At 45.1% G+C, this 19,398-nt stretch overlaps 2 protein-coding genes across 2 annotated transcripts in view; both read left to right on the forward strand.

Annotated features, from left to right (window-relative positions):
* Window positions 1-16,809: 16,809 nt before the first annotated feature.
* Window positions 16,810-18,115, forward strand: LOC141205559 (oocyte zinc finger protein XlCOF29-like). The gene is made up of 2 exons (XM_073664128.1): window positions 16,810-17,761; window positions 17,891-18,115. The coding sequence occupies exons 1-2, from the start codon at window positions 17,684-17,686 to the stop codon at window positions 18,113-18,115; spliced, it is 303 nt and encodes a 100-aa protein (XP_073520229.1). The 5' UTR covers window positions 16,810-17,683.
* LOC141205556 (uncharacterized) overlaps window positions 18,046-19,398 on the forward strand; it is a 116,458-nt gene continuing 115,105 nt past the window's right edge. The window contains exons 1-3 of the mRNA XM_073664126.1: window positions 18,046-18,278; window positions 18,362-18,459; window positions 18,658-18,748. Of these exons, the coding sequence (XP_073520227.1) occupies window positions 18,146-18,278; window positions 18,362-18,459; window positions 18,658-18,748 (322 nt within the window). The 5' untranslated portion in view covers window positions 18,046-18,145. The remainder of the gene's footprint in view (window positions 18,279-18,361; window positions 18,460-18,657; window positions 18,749-19,398) is intronic.

Consider the following 19,398-nt stretch of genomic DNA (forward strand, 5'->3'; position numbering starts at 1 on the left):
CACATGGCTCCGCTCCGTACACACGCGGCTCTGCTCCGTACACCTCGTACACACGCGGCTCTGCTCCGTACACCTCGTACACACGCGGTTCCGCTCCGTACACATCGTACACACGCGGCTCCGCTCCGTACGCCTCGTACACACGCGGCTCCGCTCCGTGCGCCTCATACACGCGAGGCTCTGCTCCGTACACCTCGTACACGCGCGGCTCTGATCCGTACACCTCGTACACACGCGGCTCTGCTCCGTACACCTCGTACACACGCGGCTCTGCTCCGTACACCTCGTACACACGCGGCTCTGCTCCGTACACCTCGTACACACGCGGCTCCGCTCCGTACACCTCGTACACACGCGGCTCCGCTCCGTACACATCGTACACACGCGGCTCCGCTCCGTATGCCTCGTACACACGCGGCTCCGCTCCGTACGCCTCGTACACACGCGGCTCCGCTCCGTACGCCTCGTACACACATGGCTCCGCTCCGTACACCTCGTACACACACCGCTCTGCTCCGTACACCTCGTACACACGCAGCTCTGCTCCGTACACCTCGTACACGCGAGGCTCTGCTCCGTACACCTCGTACACACGGGGCTCCACTCCGTACACCTCGTACACACGCGGCTCCGCTCCGTACACCTCGTACACACGCGGCTCCGCTCCGTACACCTCGTACACACGCGGCTCTGCTCCGTACACCTCGTACACACATGGCTCCGCTCCGTACACCTCGTACACACGCGGCTCTGCTCCGTACACCTCGTACACGCGAGGCTCTGCTCCGTACACCTCGTACACACGGGGCTCTGCTCCGTACACCTCGTACACACGCGGCTCCGATCCGTACACCTCGTGCACACGCGGCTCCGATCCGTACACCTCGTGCACACGCGGCTCCGCTCCGTACACCTCGTACACACGCGGCTCCGCTCCGTACACCTCGTACACACGCGGCTCCGCTCCGTACACCTCGTACACACGCGGCTCCGCTCCGTACACCTCGTACACACTCGTACACACGCGGCTCTGCTCTGTACACCTCGTAGACACGCGGCTCTGCTCCGTGCGCCTCGTATACGCGCGGCTCTGCTCCGTGCGCCCGTACACGCTCGTCTCTGCTCCATGCGCCTCGTACACGCTCGGCTCCGCTCCGTACACCTCGTACACGCTCGGCTCCGCTCCGTACACCTCGTACAGACGCGGCTCCGCTCCGTACACCTAGTACACACGCGGCTCCGCTCCGTACACCTCGTACACACGCGGCTCAGCTCCGTACACCTCGTACACACGCGGCTCCGCTCCGTACACCTCGTACACACGCGGCTCAGCTCCGTACACCTCGTAAACACGCGGCTCCGCTCCGTACACCTCGTGCACACGCGGCTCCGCTCCGTACACCTCGTACACACGCGGTTCTGCTCCGTACACCTCGTACACACGCGGCTCCGCTCCGTACACCTCGTACACACGCGGCTCCGCTCCGTACACCTCGTACACACTCGTACACACGCGGCTCTGCTCCGTACACCTCGTAGACACGCGGCTCTGCTCCGTGCGCCTCGTATACGCGCGGCTCTGCTCCGTGCGCCTCGTACACGCTCGTCTCTGCTCCATGCGCCTCGTACACGCTCGGCTCCGCTCCGTACACCTCGTACACGCTCGGCTCCGCTCCGTACACCTCGTACACACGCGGCTCCGCTCCGTACACACGTGGCTCCGCTCCGTACACCTAGTACACACGCGGCTCTGCTCCGTACACCTCGAACACATGCGGCTCCGCTCCGTACACCTCGTACACACGCGGCTCTGCTCCGTACACCTCATACACGCGCGGCTCTGCTCCGTACACCTCATACACGCGCGGCTCCGCTCCGTACACCTCGTACACGCGCGGCTCCGCTCCGTATACCTCGTACACACGCGGCTCCGCTCCGTACACCTCATACACGCGCGGCTCCGCTCCATACGCCTCATACACGCGTGCCTCCGTTCCCTACACCTCGTACACACGCGGCTCCGCTTCGTACACCTCGTACACACACGGCTCTGCTCCGTACACCTCGTACACACACGGCTCTGCTCCGTACACCTCGTACACATGCTGCTCTGCTCCGTACACCTCGTACACACGCGGCTCCGCTCCGTACACCTCGTACACACGCGGCTCAGCTCTGTACACCTCGTACACACGCGGCTCTGCTCCGTACACCTCGTACACACGCGACTCCGCTCCGTACACCTCGTACACACGCGGCTCCGCTCCGTACGCCTCGTGCACACGCGGCTCCGCTCCGTACACCTCGTACACACGTGGCACCGCTCCGTACACACGCGGCTCTGCTCCGTACACCTCGTACACACGTGGCACCGCTCCGTACACACGCGGCTCTGCTCCGTACACCTCGTACACAGGCGGCTCCGCTCCGTACACCTCGTACACACGCGGCTCAGCTCCGTACACCTCGTACACACGCGGCTCTGCTCCGTACACCTCGTACACACGCGGCTCTGCTCCGTACACCTCGTACACACGCGGCTCCGCTCCGTACACCTCGTACACACGCGGCTCTGCTCCGTACGCCTCGTACACGCGCGGCTCTGCTCCGTACGCCTCGTACACACGCGGCTCTGCTACATCCACACTGTAAACCCCTCCTGACCCCACACATAAACTTCAGCTCATCCAGCACCATGACAACCAGCACAGCAGAGTCCTGCATCCACTGAGGCCCCTGATCATGTGACCCCTGACTCCTCCCCTCCTGTGACCTCATCACAGCTCCTGTGCGCACAGAGCAGCCATATATGTGGTGGCGGCTCTGCAGGTGGAGCTATGTGGAGACCCCATTACTGGGCGCGGGGGGCATTAACCCCTTCAGCACGGAGACTCTTTTGGGGTCTTGTGTTGCCCCTTTATAAGAATCATAAGGTTTTTGTTCTGTTTCCTGTAATAGATACATACGACCCAACTATGGAGACAGGAAGGGAGGAAACGTATTGTTCTCATTGTACAGGACCCCTTTACTGCCCCACAGTGTAATGCCCCCATTATGCCCCTTATGCAGGATGTATGATGCCCCCCACACAGTGTAATGCCCCCATTATGCCCCTTATGCAGGATGTATGATGCCCCCACACAGTGTAATGCCCCCATTATGCCCCTTATGCAGGATGTATGATGCCCCCACACAGTGTAATGCCCCCATTATGCCCCTTATGCAGGATGTTTGATGCCCCCACACAGTATAATGTTCCCCCAGTATCGCTTGAGGTTCTGCAGTTGGAATAATCCCTCTGGAATTGGTTTTCCCTCTCCCTGCTCCCCTACATGTACACCCTTGAGCATATATACAGGCATGTAGGGGAGCAGGCCTTACTAGATATCGAGGCTTTGTACAGTAATATACCGCATGAGGATGGTATCAGAGGAGTAAGACGTTTCTTGAAATCGAGATCAATAGAGTGTAGCAGACATAATGACTTCATGGAGGATCTTCTAAAATTCACTCTTACTCATAACTTCTTTCTTTTTGACAGGAAGTACTTCCACCAGCTCAGGGGTACTGCGATGGGGAGCCCCTGGGCTCTCTCGTATGCTAACCTATTCCTGTTTGCACTTCACCTGTTTTTGCAAGGCCAATTTCGCTGTCGTCTCTGTACAAGTCTAGAGCTGAGATCTAGAGAGCAGGTGTCGGGAAGTCAGGGTGACTCGCCGGCGCCTGCACATAAGTTCCCTGCTCTACAAGGATACACAAACAGAAGGGAACTGCACCTTGTAAAAACAGGTGAAGTGCACAGGCGGGGGATCCAGCCACAAGAACTGCATGTCACAGGACACTGTGACATGCAGGGGAGGGGAGAAATATTTAAATTAAACAATTGGCCGAGGTTCCTTCACGTGCCCCGGACGGGAACCTATCGCAAGCCAGGAGTAATGAAAAGCAAATTCACAGCCGCAAGACCTCTAATACGGGGCATACAGGTAAGTATAGATTCACATTTCTGTCACCTGTGTGCCCATATTAGACGTCAGAAAAGTGCAGGGGGTGACAGATTCCCTTTAATGTCACAACTCTATATCCTGGGGCCAGAGGCTCCTTCCCTGTCCCTAACTCTAGGGGCTCCCTAGCTATCCCTGCTTCCCAGATTATTTCTAATGGTGAAGACTCTGGGGCCACATACCTTGTGAGCTCCTGAATCCACCCTCAGTCTATTCCCTTCCCTCACCCAGGGAAAAGGGGAGTAGTAGAATATGGCAATACACTAACCAGACTAACAAAGTAATACAAACAGGGATAAAAGAAAATACCAATCATACAAATATGAACTCACAAACAACAGAGGAAAACACCAGGGAGTGAAGGACAGGAAAAAAAGCTAACTCTGGCACTTCCTGATTGCCATAGGCCAGTATAAATAGGAGAGGCGAGTGGCCAACTCTGATCAGCAGAGAGCATGAGCAGCAAGCTTCCAGGAGCTCTCAACTAAAATAGATTAACACCTGCACTGCTAAAAGAAACCAGCACCATTTAATATGCAGGTGAAGGGCCTCTAATCAGTGCAGGAGTAAAAGACATCAGATTGCGGTCTCCTGGCTCTTCTCTGTCACGGTAAACCTGTGACATAAATACTTTGCCCCATTCTTGGTGCAGATAATAATGAACCCGGGACCCGTGAGATATTTAACACACAATAATTGAATAGGCAGGGGCGTATCATCCATAGTGACAGCCCACGTGGCCGCCATAATGCACGTGAATTGAGAAAGCTCGGTGATAGTTCTTGTTAAGTAAAGAAAAGTTTATTTTTGGACTTTGGTCTCCCTCATTCATCTCCATACCATCTGGTCCTGGCCTGCAAAGTACAACGGCAACATGCAGTCTGCAGAGTTGGGGTATATGACTCCACCAAATAAATATATATACACTGCTCAAAAAAAAAAGGGGACACTCAAATAACACATCCTAGATCTGAATGAATGAAATATTCTCATTAAATACTTTGTTCTGTACAAAGTTGAATGTGTTGACAACAAAATAACTCAAAAATCATCAATGGAAATCAAATTTATTAACCAATGGAGGCCTGGATTTGGAGTCATCCCCAAAATTAAAGTGGAAAAACACATCACAGGCTGATCCAACTTTGATGTAATGTCCTTAAAACAAGTCAAAATGGCTCACCATTGTGTGTGGCCTCCATGTGCCTGTATGACCTCCCTACTATGCCTGGGCATGCTCCTGATTAGGTTGCGGATGGTCTCCTGTGGGATCTCCTCCCAGACCTGGACTAAAGCATCCGCCAACTCCTGGACAGTCTGTGGTGCAACGTGACGGTGGATGGAGTGAGACCTGATGTCCCAGATGTCTTCAATCGGATTCTGGTCTGGAGAACGGGCGGGCCAGTCCATAGCTTCAATGCCTTCATCTTTCAGGAACTGCTGACATACTCCAGCCACATGAGGTCTGGCATTGTCCTGCATTAGGAGGAACCCAGGGCTAACCACACCAGCATATGGTTTCACAAGTGGTCTGAGGATCTCATCTCGGTACCTAATGGCAGTCAGGCTACCTCTGACGAGCACATGGAAGGCTGTGTGGCCCTCCAAAGAAATGCCACCCACACCATTACTGACCCACTGCCAAACCGATCATGCTGAAGGATGTTGCAGGCAGCAGATCGCTCTCCACGGCGTCTCCAGACTCTGACATGTCTGTCACACATGTGCTCAGTGTGAACCTGCTTTCATCTGTGCATAACACACGGCGCCAGTGGCAACTTTGCCAATCCTGGTGTTCTGTGGCAAATGCCAAACGTCCTGCATGGTGTTGGGCTGTGAGCACAACCCCCATCTGTGGACGTGGGGCCCTCATACCACCCTCATGGAGTCGGTTTTCTTACCGTTTGTGCAGACACATGCACATTTGTGGCCTGCTGGAGGTCATTTTGCAGGGCTCTGGCAGTGCTCCTCCTGATCCTCCTTGCACAAAGGCGGTCCTGCTGCTGGGTTGTTGCCCTCCTACGGCCCCCTCCACGTCTTCTGGTGTACTGGCCTGTCTCCTGGTAGCCCCTCCAGCCTCTGGACACTACGCTGGCAGACACAGCAAACCTTGTTGCCACAGCTCGCAGTGATGTGCCATCCTGGATGAGCTGCACTACCTGAGCAACTTCTGTGGGTTGTAGAGTCCGTCTCATGCTACCACGAGTGTGAAAGCACAACCAGCATTCAAAAGTGACCAAAACATCAGCCAGAAAGCATTGGTACTGAGATGTGGTCTGTGGTCCCCAGCTGCAGAACCACTCCTTTATTGAGTGTGTCTTGATAATTGCCAATAATTTCCATCTATTGTCTATTCCATTTGCACAACAGCCTGTGAAATTGATTGTCAATCAGTGTTGCTTCCTAAGTGGACAGTTTGATTTCACAGAAGTTTGATTTACTTGGAGTTATATTCTGTTGTTTAAGTGTTCACTTTATTTTTTTGAGCAGTGTATATACAGTACAGACCAAAAGTTTGGACAGACCTTTTCATTTAAAGATTTTTCTGTATTTTCATGACTATGAAATTTGTACATTCACGCTGAAGGCATCAAAACTATGAATTAACACATGTGCAATTATATACTTAACAAAAAAGTGTGAAACAACTGAAAATATGTTTTATATTCTAGGTTCTTCAAAGTAGCCACCTTTTGCTTTGATGACTGCTTTGCACACTCTTGGCATTCTCTTGATGAGCTTCAAGAGGTAGTCACCGGAAATGGTTTTCACTTCACAGGTGTGCCCTGTCAGGTTTAATAAGTGGGATTTCTTGCCTTATAAATGGGGTTGGGACCATCAGTTGTGTTGTGCAGAAGTCTGGTGGATACACAGCTGATAGTCCTACTGAATAGACTGTTAGAATTTGTATTATGGCAAGAAAAAAGCAGCTAAGTAAAGAAAAACTAGTGGCCATCATTACTTTAAGAAATGAAGGTCAGTCAGTCTGAAAAATTGGGAAAACTTTGAAAGTGTCCCCAAGTGCAGTTGCAAAAACCATCAAGTGCTACAAAGAAACTGGCTCACATGAGGACTGCCCCAGGAAAGGAAGACCAAGAGTCACCTCTGCTTCTGAGGATAAGTTTATTCGAGTCACCAGCCTTGGAAATCGCAGGTTAACAGCAGCTCAGATTAGAGACCAGGTCAATGCCACACAGAGTTCTAGCAGCAGACACATCTCTACAACAACTGTTAAGAGGAGACTTTGTGCAGCAGGCCTTCATGGTAAAATAGCTGCTAGGAAACCACTGCTAAGGACAGGTTTTTTGACAAATTGTATGCGCTTCAGTACATGTCTTTTTTTTAGCAGTGGGACTTTACGGGGACTTCTTGCTAAGAAATTAGCTTCACACAGGCGTGTTCTAATTGTCACAGTTCTCACAAGTAACTTGAGACTTTGATCATCCTGGAGCTGATCATTGCCTGAGCCTTTGTCATTATGGCTATTCTTCGATCCATTCGAATTGTAGTCTTCCATTTTCTTCCACGTCTTTCTTGTTTTGCTTTTCATTTTAAAGCATTGGAGATCATTTTATCTGAACAGCCGATCATTGTCTGCACTTCTTTATAAACCATAACCAAAAAAGAACGAATGGAGCAAAAAATCCCATAATAAAATTAAAGATGGATGGTAATAAAAAAATACAAATTTTATTAATTCATTATTAAAATCTTATACAAAAATAGTAGAAAAAATGAAAATTGTATGGCGAATACACAAGAAAGATGTGCAGGTCAGGGCACATATATATCAATGAAAATATGATATTGATGCATGGGTAATAGGGCTATAAAAAGGTGTGATGTTTAGTAACTGTTCTAAGGTTGTAATTATCATTACACCCCCTATTTCGCAGTGAAATAGCTAATATCTATTAATTGCTAAGTTATAATGGTGAGCTAACACTGCTAAGGAAATAATAGACCCCATAATAGGGCCGTCCTTACCCATGAGATACCGAGCCCGACTGTCCTGTCAAACTGCCCCAATGAGCATTTCACATGGATTGCTTCCTCAAGGGACCTGTGTATTAACGGTGTCTGCTTGATTATAACCCCCCCTGGATAATAGCAACAGGTGTGAGCGTTACAGCGCGTCTAATCGGCGCATGCAGGCGGGATATCCGGCAACACACACGTCACTTCTGGCAGATCTTAGAACGCCGTGTGTTCCAGGAAGAATGCTTCCTGTGACGTCATGTGGAACGCACGGCAGCGGGGATCAGAGGGAGTCCGTCTGCGCATGCGCACCAAGCGCATCAACACTCCGGATAAGTGCGGCATGTGAGCCGGAAGGCAGCAGGGAAACCCACCCATCAGCACACCCATCCCCTATTTGAACTGCCAATTCTAATATGTAAATATGTGAGTCCAATTGCAAAAATATTATACAATGGATACAGCCACAGAAAATGTTCTTAAAGTGTGCATAAAACAATTGTAAGCAAGACATTATTTGATGATTTTTCATGCTGTCATCATGAATACTAGCAATTTATGATGTCCAGCATTTAGAGCTTATTTGCATTAAGAGGAGGGGAATCAGCAATATATGCTGCCTTCACCCTCAAATAAGGGCCACCTGATTCACACCTGTTTCTTCACAGAATGATTGACCTCACTAAGTGAGCTCCACACTGCTATGATTTTGAACACTCACTCTTTCAATTAATTATTCAAATACACAGACTCAAAAACCTGCAGATCATGAATGCGGAGTCTGTTGGTTTTCTTAGAATCTACTGCACCAACTGGTAAAGTGTGACATGTGGTAATATAATATATACCAAAAACTGTGATTAATCTGGTTAGTCATATAGGACTGATATTATTTTGAACACTACTGTACAAGCCTCTGATTGGTCCGGTGATGCACTCTACTACTGTAGTGCTGTGTATTATCACTGCTTGTCATGTAACACTAACGGCCCCATACATGAGATAAGTGTTGGCTGAATGGTCATTTGGCAGACGGCTATCTCTCCAGACTCTCCCATACACACAAATATTCCAGCTTTCCTGTGGTCTGTATGAGAGAGTCGCCTCCAGACTTCTCTAGTGGAGGATTATCTACAGGAAGAACAAACGGATTAACCTCTGAAATTCAGGATGCCAGATCCTTCTCTGCCCTGACATCATCTGTCAGGAGTCCCCTAAATACATTATTTAGTCGATCAAACCCCCCGAAATCAGTGCTTTCATGCAACTTTAGTCTAATGTGTATGGGGGCGTTAATAGGTAACTTATTGGACGCTGCCTCTTGTCCGGCCTAATAGACTTTCGTGCATTGCAGGCCCAAACACCATTATTAGGCATTTAAGTATTGTAGTAACTAGGCGGCCACATACTATCGAGTACTTGGGGGAGGAGGGGCATTGAGCCGTACTCTGTCAAACCATCTTAGATGCCATGTTTGCTTTTCACAGCAGCAAGTGGTTAAATTGCCAGTGTTTTTGTTGCAGCCGCACCTGTGCCACCCTGCGATGTACATTTATGTTCTGGCATCCAAAAGAGTTAATGTTTTTTAAACAAATGTTTTTTAACTAGTGATGAGCGAGCACTAAAATGTTTGAGTGCTTGTTGCTTGGGTCGAGCAAAGCATAATGCTCTGGTGCTCGACCCAATGGAAGTCAATGGTTAATTCTAGCATTTTTCCGCCCCCTTATCCCCCCAAAATTTGGAGGGGGCCTAAAAATTGGTTAAATCAATATAAACAGTTCTCAAATGACATGGGAACATCATGAGAAAGACCCCTGAAAGCATCTTGGACTCTCAGGTCACTGCTGTGAACAATGTTGTCAGAGTATTATACCACTTTTATGGACTGACAATAAAACATACAAAAACAAAGCAAAAATGGATTTTCCTGAAAAAAAATATTAAGAAACATCCTTTCCAGGGTAATAACTTATATATAAGGCAAAATAAATGACCAAAAACAAAAATCCTCCACACCTTGGGCTATGTTCACACAAAGTATTTTTAATGCTTTTTTGCACTTTTGTATTTCTTTCAATGGTGAAAAATACATTCACTAGTAAATGTAATTTTAACATTTTACTACCTTACCTGGCCATGTGGTGTGTGAAACATGATCAGACATATCCAGGATGAACACTCATTTCCAGCTGATAATGCCATCTAGCACCTGTTCCTTTTTAAAAGCAGCTGACAGCATCATCAATAAGGAATAGATTTTTTTTGCAGCACAGAGTGTAATACAATATTCCTTGACTAGATGCCTGTAAGACGCTATCCCAACTGCTAGAGGTCACCCATACACGAATCTCAGATAAGAGAGGTAATATAGTACAATAGAAAATAGAATTTAACCGGCTCCAAAGAGGTTTTTTTGGTACATTGCAACACTAAACTGTGAAGGAATGCAAGATACCCTGTGTGCTTTTCAATTTCTAATTACAGATCACCGTTAAAAATTATGAATAGGTCAATGAATGCGTGGAAAAAAATCTATCTAGGATTGTTGTAGGGATGTATGCGACCAGAATGAACACGCATTTCCATCTGATAATACCATCTAGCACCTGTCCCTATTTTAAAAGCAGCTAACAGCGTTAGCAATAGGGAATAGATTTTTTTTTTCAGCACAGAGTATAATACAGACATCTAGTCAGGGATTATTGTATTATACTCCATGCTGAAAAAAAAATCTATTCCCTATTGATACCAGTCTTAACTGCATTTACAATAGGGGCAGATGCAAGGTATCATCATCTGGAGATGAGTTTTGTTCATTGTCGTCGAATCCATCTCAATCAATCAATTACTTGATTGATATTTTCCATGCACTCATTGACCGATTCATATTTTTTAACGGTGATTTTTACTCAAATTCATGAAAGCAGGCAGGGTTGCTTGCATCCCTTCACAGTATGTTGCTGCCACATCCAAAAAACCTTTTTGGAGGCGGTTAAAATCTATTTTTTCTTATACAATATTACCTCTCTTATCTGAGATTCGTGTACGGGTGACCTATAGCAGTAAGGATAGTGTCTTACAGGCATTTAGTCAGGGATTATTGTGAAACACTATCGCTGTCTGCAGTTAAAGGAAAAGGGAAAAACATATGTACACAGTTATCATAAAAGATGACCTGTCAAATGTTAAATCCCATCCATAGTTAATGGTGTTTGCCATCTCAAATATAGCAGGGAAAACACTCAACATAGGGACTGCGCTGACCATTTGTGTCAATCCTTTAATGTGCTGTCCCACCCCTTAAGAGTTTAAGCATAGCTGCTGACCACATTACATTCACCATCAGCTGGACAGGCCAGGGAGGGTCTAAACCACCATACATCTTGGGGTCTAGTCATAAGCCGCAATAAAATGATATAAAAAAATAAACCAAATCAGGGTTTTTTATATATATATATGACACAATCACCTCGTCCTTGATGTATGCTGTTGACATGTTTTGCTAACGTTGATTCTCTTTTATTTATGATCTCGTAAGTGTTCTCCTATTCGCTTTCTATGTTTTCTTTCGGTTTTACCAATATATTCAACATTACACTGGCAAGTAGCTTTGTAGATAATCCCCTAGGATCTGCAGTTAATTAAGGAGTTTATTTCATACATTTTACCAGTGACTTTACTGTCAAATGTCTTACATTGCACAATGGGCTTGCACGCCACACAGCCACTACATCTGAAACAGCCCTTGACCATAGATTGCAGCCAATCTGTTTCTGACTTTGAGACGTAGTGGCTATGTACAAGCCTATCCCTGAGAGATCTACCACTGCGGTATGTAATTTGGGAGTAGACCTGACATAACTACCAATGTCCTCATCCATGTGCAAGATTTTCCAATGTTTCTGGATAATTTCTTTGATCTTGTGGACCTTATTAGAGTAGGTGGTAATTAGCGTACAGATATTTTGTTCTTCAAGTCGTGGGGGGGGGGGTTTAGGAGGGCTGTGTGATCCTTCGCCAAGGTCGCTTCAAATGCCCTAGACAGAACTTTCCTCTGGTATCCTTTTTCGATAAACCTCTCATGCAGCTCTCTGGACTGTTGATTAAATACCGTATTTTCTGAACCGTTCCTCCGGACCCTCATAAAGTGCCCTTTGAGGATGCCATTTTTTAAAGGCAAGGGGTGATTGCTCTCCCACTTTAACAATGAGTTAGTGGCTGTTTTTTTACGGTATGTCTGAGTGGTGATGATACCACCCTCATTTTTACAAATAAGAATATCCAAAAAAAAGGTAGAGAATCCCTACCCATCTCATAGGTAAACCATAGGCTATTCTGATGAAGTGCCTTAACAAAAGTGTCAAACTTTGCAGAGTCTCCTTTCCGGAAAATTAGGATATCATCTATATATCTTATCCGCAGGGTTATCCTTTCACTGCCCTCCATTGGGTAATCCCCAAAAATGACCGTTTCCTCCCAACAGCCCAGGTAAAGATTGGAGTGTGATGGGGCACAGGGACTCCCCATTGCCCCCCCCCCCACCCCCCCTCCGAGCTGGTGGAAGTGCTCTTGGTCGAAGAGGAACACGTTTCTGTTAAGACAAAAGTCAAGTGACCTTTAAACCAAGTCATAGTTTTTAGCGAATAGATGTTCTCTGTTATGTAAGAAAAAGTTCACTGCTTCCAGACAATGTTCATGTTGTATTGATGCGTATAAGGATTCAACATCAATGTTAGCTAGCATGACGTCCTAGTCTACATATATGCATTCAAGTTTCATCAATAAGTCACTAGTGTCTCTGATATACAGTACAGACCAAAAGTTTGGACACACCTTCTCATTTAAAGATTTTTCTGTATTTTCAAGACTATGAAAATTGTACATTCACACTGAAGGCATCAAAACTATGAATTAACACATGTGGAATTATATACTTAACAAAAAAGTGTGAAACAACTGAAAATATGTCTTATATTCTAGGTTCTTCAAAGTAGCCACCTTTTGCTTTGATGACTGCTTTGCACACTCTTGGCATTCTCTTGATGAGCTTCAAGAGGTAGTCACCAGAAATGGTTTTCACTTCACAGGTGTACCCTGTCAGGTTTAATAAGTGGGATTTCTTGGCTTATAAATGGGGTTGGGACCATCAGTTGTGTTGTGCAGAAGTCAGGTGGATGCACAGCTGATAGTCCTACTGAATAGACTGTTAGAATTTGTATTATGGCAAGAAAAAAGCAGCTAAGTAAAAAAAAAAATGAGTAGCCATCACTACTTTAAGAAATGAAGATCAGTCAATCCGAAAAATTGGGCAAACTTTGAAAGTGTCCCCAAGTGCAGTTGCAAAAACCATCAAGCGCTACAAAGAAACTGGCTCACATGAGGACCGCCCCAGGAAAGGAAGACCAAGAGTCACATCTGCTTCTGAGGATAAGTTTATCCGAGTCACCAGCCTCAGAAATCGCAGTTTAACAGCAGCTCAGCTTAGAGACCAGGTCAATGCCACACAGAGTTCTAGCAGCAGACACATCTCTACAACTTTTAAGAGGAGACTTTGTGCAACAGGCCTTCATGGTAAAATAGCTGCTAGGAAACCACTGCTAAGGACAGTCAACAAGCAGAAGAGACTTGTTTGGGCTAAAGAACACAAGGAATGGACATTAGACCAGTGGAAATCTGTGCTTTGGTCTGATGAGTCCAAATTTGAGATCTTTGGTTCCAACCACCGTGTCTTTGTGCGACGCAGAAAAGGTGAATGGATGGACTCTACATTCCTGGTTCCCACCGTGAAGCATGGAGGAGGAGGTGTGATGGTGTGGGGGTGCTTTTCTGGTGACACTCTTGGGGATTTATTCAAAATTGAAGGCATACTGAACCAGCATGGTTACCACAGCATCTTGCAGCGGCATGCTATTCCATCCGGTTTGCGTTTAGTTGTACCATCATTTATTTTTCAACAGGACAATGACCCCAAACACACCTCTAGGCTGTGTAGGGGCTATTTGACCAAGAAGGAGAGTGATGGGGTGCTACGCCAGATGACCTGGCCTCCACAGTCACCAGACCTGAACCCAATCGAGATGGTTTGGGGTGAGCTGGACCGCAGAGTGAAGGCAAAAGGGCCAACAAGTACTAAGCATCTCTGGGAACTCCTTCAAGATTGGTGGAAGACCATTTCTGGTGACTACCTCTTGAAGCTCATCAAGAGAAGGCCAAGAGTGTGCAAAGCAGTCATCAAAGCAAAAGGTGGCTACTTTGAAGAACCTAGAATATAAGACATATTTTCAGTTGTTTCACACTTTTTTGTTAAGTATATAATTCCACATGTGTGAATTCGTAGTTTAGATGCCTTCAGTGTGAATGTACAATTTCCATAGTCAAGAAAATACAGAAAAATCTTTAAATGAGAAGGTGTGTCCAAACTTTTGGTCTGTACTGTACAAATTCAGACTTATGACAAATGGCCTAAGAACCTTGTCAAGGTAAATACCTAAATTCTGAGTCAGGCTGTCGACTTCTGCTACAATTGGCCGGCCCTTAAGGGGACAACTTGTGTATTTTGGGGAGACTGTAAAAAATGACCATTATAGGAAAATTTGGACAGAAGAAATCATATTCTTTTTTACTAATTTACTAAGAATATGATTTCCTCTGTCCAAATTTTTCTATAATGGCCACTTTTTACAGATATTTACGTTGACAAGGTTCTTAGGCCATTTGTTATTAATAGTAGTGTGAATAGATATGAACACAAAACTGGCAGACTTTAAATGGAGTATGATATTGGTCACATTCCCAATGGTTTTCGGCAGTGGCCTAATAGATATGATATTGGTCAGCGACCAAGTGTTAATATGTTTGAACACACAACTGGCAGACTTTAAATGGAGTATAATATATGTCAAGTTCCCAGAAATGTCAGGGTTATTTCAGCAGTAATATAGGATCACGTCTGATGACCATGGTTTTAGGTAGTGGCTTTAAAGATATGGTATTGGTCAGCGACCAAGTGTGAATAAGTTTGAGCACACAACTGGCAGACTTTAAATGGAGTATAATATTTGTCATATTCCTAAAAATGTTAGGGTTATTACCACAGTAATATATGATCACGTCTGATAACTACGGTTTTAGGCAGTGGCCTTATAGATATGGTATTGGTCAGCAACCAAATGTGAATAGGTTTGAACACACAACTGGCAGACTTTAAATGGAGTATAATATTTGTCACGTTCCCAGAAATGTCAGGGTTATTACCACAGTAATATTGGATAATGTCTGATGACCATGGTTTTTGGCAGTGGGCTAATAGATATGGTATTGGTCATCGACCAAATGTGAATAGGTTTGAACACACAACTTTCAGACTTTAAATGGAGTATAATATTTGTCACATTCCCAAAAATGTCAGGGTTATTAGCGCAGTAATATAGGATCATGTCTGATGACCACGGTTTTAGACAGTGGCCTTATAGATATGGTATTGGTCAGCAGCCAAGTGTGAATAGGTTTGAGCACACAACTGGCAGACTTTAAATGGAGTATAATATTTGTCATATTCCTAAAAATGTCAGGGTTATTACCACAGTAATCTAGGATCACGTCTGATGGCCATGGTTTTATGCAGTAGTTTAATACATATGGTATTAATCAGCACCCAAGTGTGAATAGGTTTGAACACACAACTGGCAGACTTTAAATGGAGTATAATATATGTCATGTTCCCAAAAATGTCAGGGTTATTACCGCAGTAATATAGGATCACGTCTTATGACCATGGTTTTAGGCAGTAGGCTAATAGATATGGTATTGGTCAGCAACCAAGTGTGAATAAGTTTGAGCACACAACTGGCAGACTTTAAATGGAGTATAATATTTGTCATATTCCTAAAAATGTCAGGGTTATTACCACAGTAATATAGGATCACGTCTGATGACCATGGTTTTATGCAGTAGTTTAATACATATGGTATTAATCAGCACCCAAGTGTGAATAGGTTTGAACACACAGCTGGCAGACTTTAAATGGAGTATAATATTTGTCTCATTACCAAAAATGTCTGGGTTATTACCACAGTAATATAGGATCACGTCTGATTACCATGGTTTTAGGCAGTGGCCTAATCGATATGGTATTGGTCAGCAATAGGTCTGAACACACATGGTAGACTTTAAATGCAGTATAATATTTGTGTACGTTCCCAAAAATGTCTGGATTATTACTGCAATAATATAGGATTCACTTCTGATGATGGACAAGTTTCTCTGCTTCCACATTACTGCAATTCTATTAAAATCAACCAAATCTGGCTGTATTCTGCTAACAAGGAAATGGAGCAGTACAAATTGTGTATTATATTGACTTTCAATAAAATAATCAGGAGTAAGAGCAAAAAGATTATTAGCCCTGATATCTAGGGCTATGAATATGAGAAACAGCAGCAGAAGTAAAATGCAATGACCCTATTCTGTTGTATATGCTCTACACAATTATTGCCTGGCTAACTCCTGCTATCACCAGGATTAATATGCATCAAAATTAGTCCTTAGAAGGACTGTTAGTATAGATTTGTAATGCTGTGGAATACCTCACTAAAACAACCGCCAATTCTTTCCCTCATTCATCTCCAGCTCTCTCTACTCTGCCTGCTTGACAGTTAGACTGTGACGATCAAAGGGTCCTTGGTTTTATATAGACCCATTGACGCTATTGCCAACGTAGCTGAGGCATTACAGTTAACGCATGTTAATTTGCTGTCTAAACAGTGCCAAACATGCAGGGCGGGTACTCGAGCTCCTGCCCAAGCGTTTCAAAATTACTCGCCAAGCATTCAGCATCTTGAGAACTGAGATGCTCGGGCAAGTACCGAATAGTGGCGAGAATGCTTGCTCATCACTATTGTAAACATGTTAAAAATAACAAAATGTGTCTTATGCTTTTTGCATGATTTTTTTTTACAAAAATTGTTGTTGCCAATTTTCTTTTGAAACATTTTAATATCTGCTTTTTTTCTGGTGTTTTTCTTGTAATATAGGAAAGCCTAAGGTCAGAAATAAACCCCATAAAACACTGTACATGGAGACTTTGGTATCTAATAATTTCTGTCAGAGGTGTTTTTGGAAACAAAAAAGTTTTTATAAATGCCTCAAGCTTCTGCGTGTGAATCAGACATGAGACCTTACGTGAAGATTACAGTCCGGGGAAGACGGGAAACATTCATATAGACAGTCGGTGGTGATGTGGTCAGTGACAGACTCTGCCAAATATGTTTCTAGAGCTGTAGTAGATGATGAAGATGTCGTCCTCATCATGAAGTATTTATTTCTTATGTCACGTGTAATGAATATCTCCTGCAGTATTGCTAATGTCGATTCCGGTCTTGGTAAATGAGACGCAAACTAACATTATGGAAGATGAGTCTATGAGAAATGTATTCAGCTGCAGACTTCGAGAAAGAAACTACTTGTTGTTCGTGGCCTAAAATATATAGGTTTTATTAGTAGGTATAAAGAAAAAAACTAAATACTTGAAAATAATAAATCTCCTCTTGTTTAACCTTATTATCTCCAGTAATTGTATTATTACACAGGATTTTTATGATGTTACATCGGCTCATCTTCTTCTCATTCAGGTCTCTACAATATTGGATCCTCTCAGTGAAGATCTTAGATTTAAGAGAATTTTCCTGATTTAGCCATCAAGAATGGATATGGACAGAGACAACATGGCAGAGAAAATATTACACCTCACCCTAGAGATCCTCTCCCTGCTTACTGGAGAAGTGAGAGATTCTGATTATGTCACATTACACCATTCTTATCTATGGGAATAACAGATGTACAGAACTGGAGAGGTGAGGACTCTGGAAATGTTTGTAGTGAGATTTATTAATGTGTCTCTCCATAACCAGGATTACACAGTAGTGAAGAAGACTTCTAGTGAGTGCTGTCAGGACCCTGTGTCTGAGGGATGGGAAAGACCCCTGAGCCCAATAACAGGGCCTCCACCTCAACCCCGGATGCATGAGGACATCAATGACCAGAAGATCCTAGAACTCACCTACAAGATGATTGAGCTGCTGACTGGAGAGGTGACACTGCTGGGAATGCTGGGACATTATACATTAATGCTATGATGGGATAGGCGGGGATGATGGTATCATTGTATGTGTCAAGTTCCTATAAGGTGTCAGGATGTCGCTGTCTATTTCTCCATGGAGGAGTGGGAGTATTTAGAAGGACATAAAGATCCGTACAAGGAAGTCATGATGGAGGTTCCCCAGTCCCTCACATCACCAGGTAATAGACAGGACTGAATACACACGGCCTATAATTATCTGTATGTAAAGAATGAATTCAGTCCCTGTATGTGTTTCCTCCAGATCTATCCAGTAAGAGGACAACACCAGAGAGATGTCCCCATCCTCTTCTTCCACAGGACTGTAAACAAGAAGATCCCAGTGTTCCTCAGGATCATCAGGTAGATGGAGAGAAGGTGTCATGAGATCTCCCCTATGATGTGTAGACGGCTGTGAAGGTTTTGTGCTCAGTCTTGTTTTATCCACCAGTATTATATGTTTTATACTTGTGTAATGATAACGGTGGAGATGACAGGATTAAAGCTGATCATAGATGGGACTTCTCCATCTGTCTGTGACTTTTACAATATTTGTTTCAGGGTGAAGATTTGACCCATATTAATACTACAGAGACATATGTGAGGGGTGATGAGCGGTGTAAAGAGGAGATTCCTACATATGACTACCCAGGTGAGTAGTGACCACTAAATACAGAGTAACAGAATCTTCTCAGTTACCGGCTGTGGCTGCTTTATCGGTGGTGTAGTCCGGCCGTATCACAATCGTGTGATCACCATGTTGCCGCTAGAGCATAACATTCTCCACTGGTTACTCTTTTTTTACTGATGAAGACTGTTAAGTTTGATCATTTCAGTAGATGTGTTATTGTCTATAGTCACAGTTTTGACTACAGTAGTTGGTGCCCAACATACTCTGATTTAACCCCTTCCTGCAGCCAGTTTTCTGTTCCTAATCAGGCCCCATTTTTCAAATCTGACATGTGTCACTTTATGTGGTGATAAGTGTTGGAATTCTTCACTAAGGATAATGGGAAGCAAATGGACCTTACAAATTATTTTACATCTCTTGAATCTAACACCCACGGTTCAGCGCAGGCTCCGGTGCTGAGCCCACACTGAACCGAGCACATCTCAGCTGATGAATACAACTGACATGTGCCCGCAACAGCCGCGCATGGCAGACCCCTATGGTTGTCATGTCCTGATTGCTATGAGCGCCGCCCAGTGGTCGACACTCATAGCAAGTGAGCATTTCTGCTGCATACAGAGGATCTGCTCGTCGCCTCTATGCAGCAGAGCCGATCGGGCAAGTGCTGCTTC

This window comes from Phyllobates terribilis, unplaced genomic scaffold (assembly GCF_046119375.1).
Source record: "Phyllobates terribilis strain yellow unplaced genomic scaffold, ASM4611937v1 Scaffold_140__1_contigs__length_4765195, whole genome shotgun sequence".
Classification (NCBI taxonomy): domain Eukaryota; kingdom Metazoa; phylum Chordata; class Amphibia; order Anura; family Dendrobatidae; genus Phyllobates; species Phyllobates terribilis.

What these genes read in the sequence shown, in the direction of transcription:
- LOC141205559 (XM_073664128.1), top strand. Translation starts at nt 17,684, where the DNA reads ATGGATATGGACAGAGACAACATGGCAGAGAAAATATTACACCTCACC. An exon ending in TCTCCCTGCTTACTGGAGAA is followed by an intron (nt 17,762 to 17,890) that starts GTGAGAGATTCT and finishes CTCCATAACCAG; the next exon opens with GATTACACAGTAGTGAAGAA.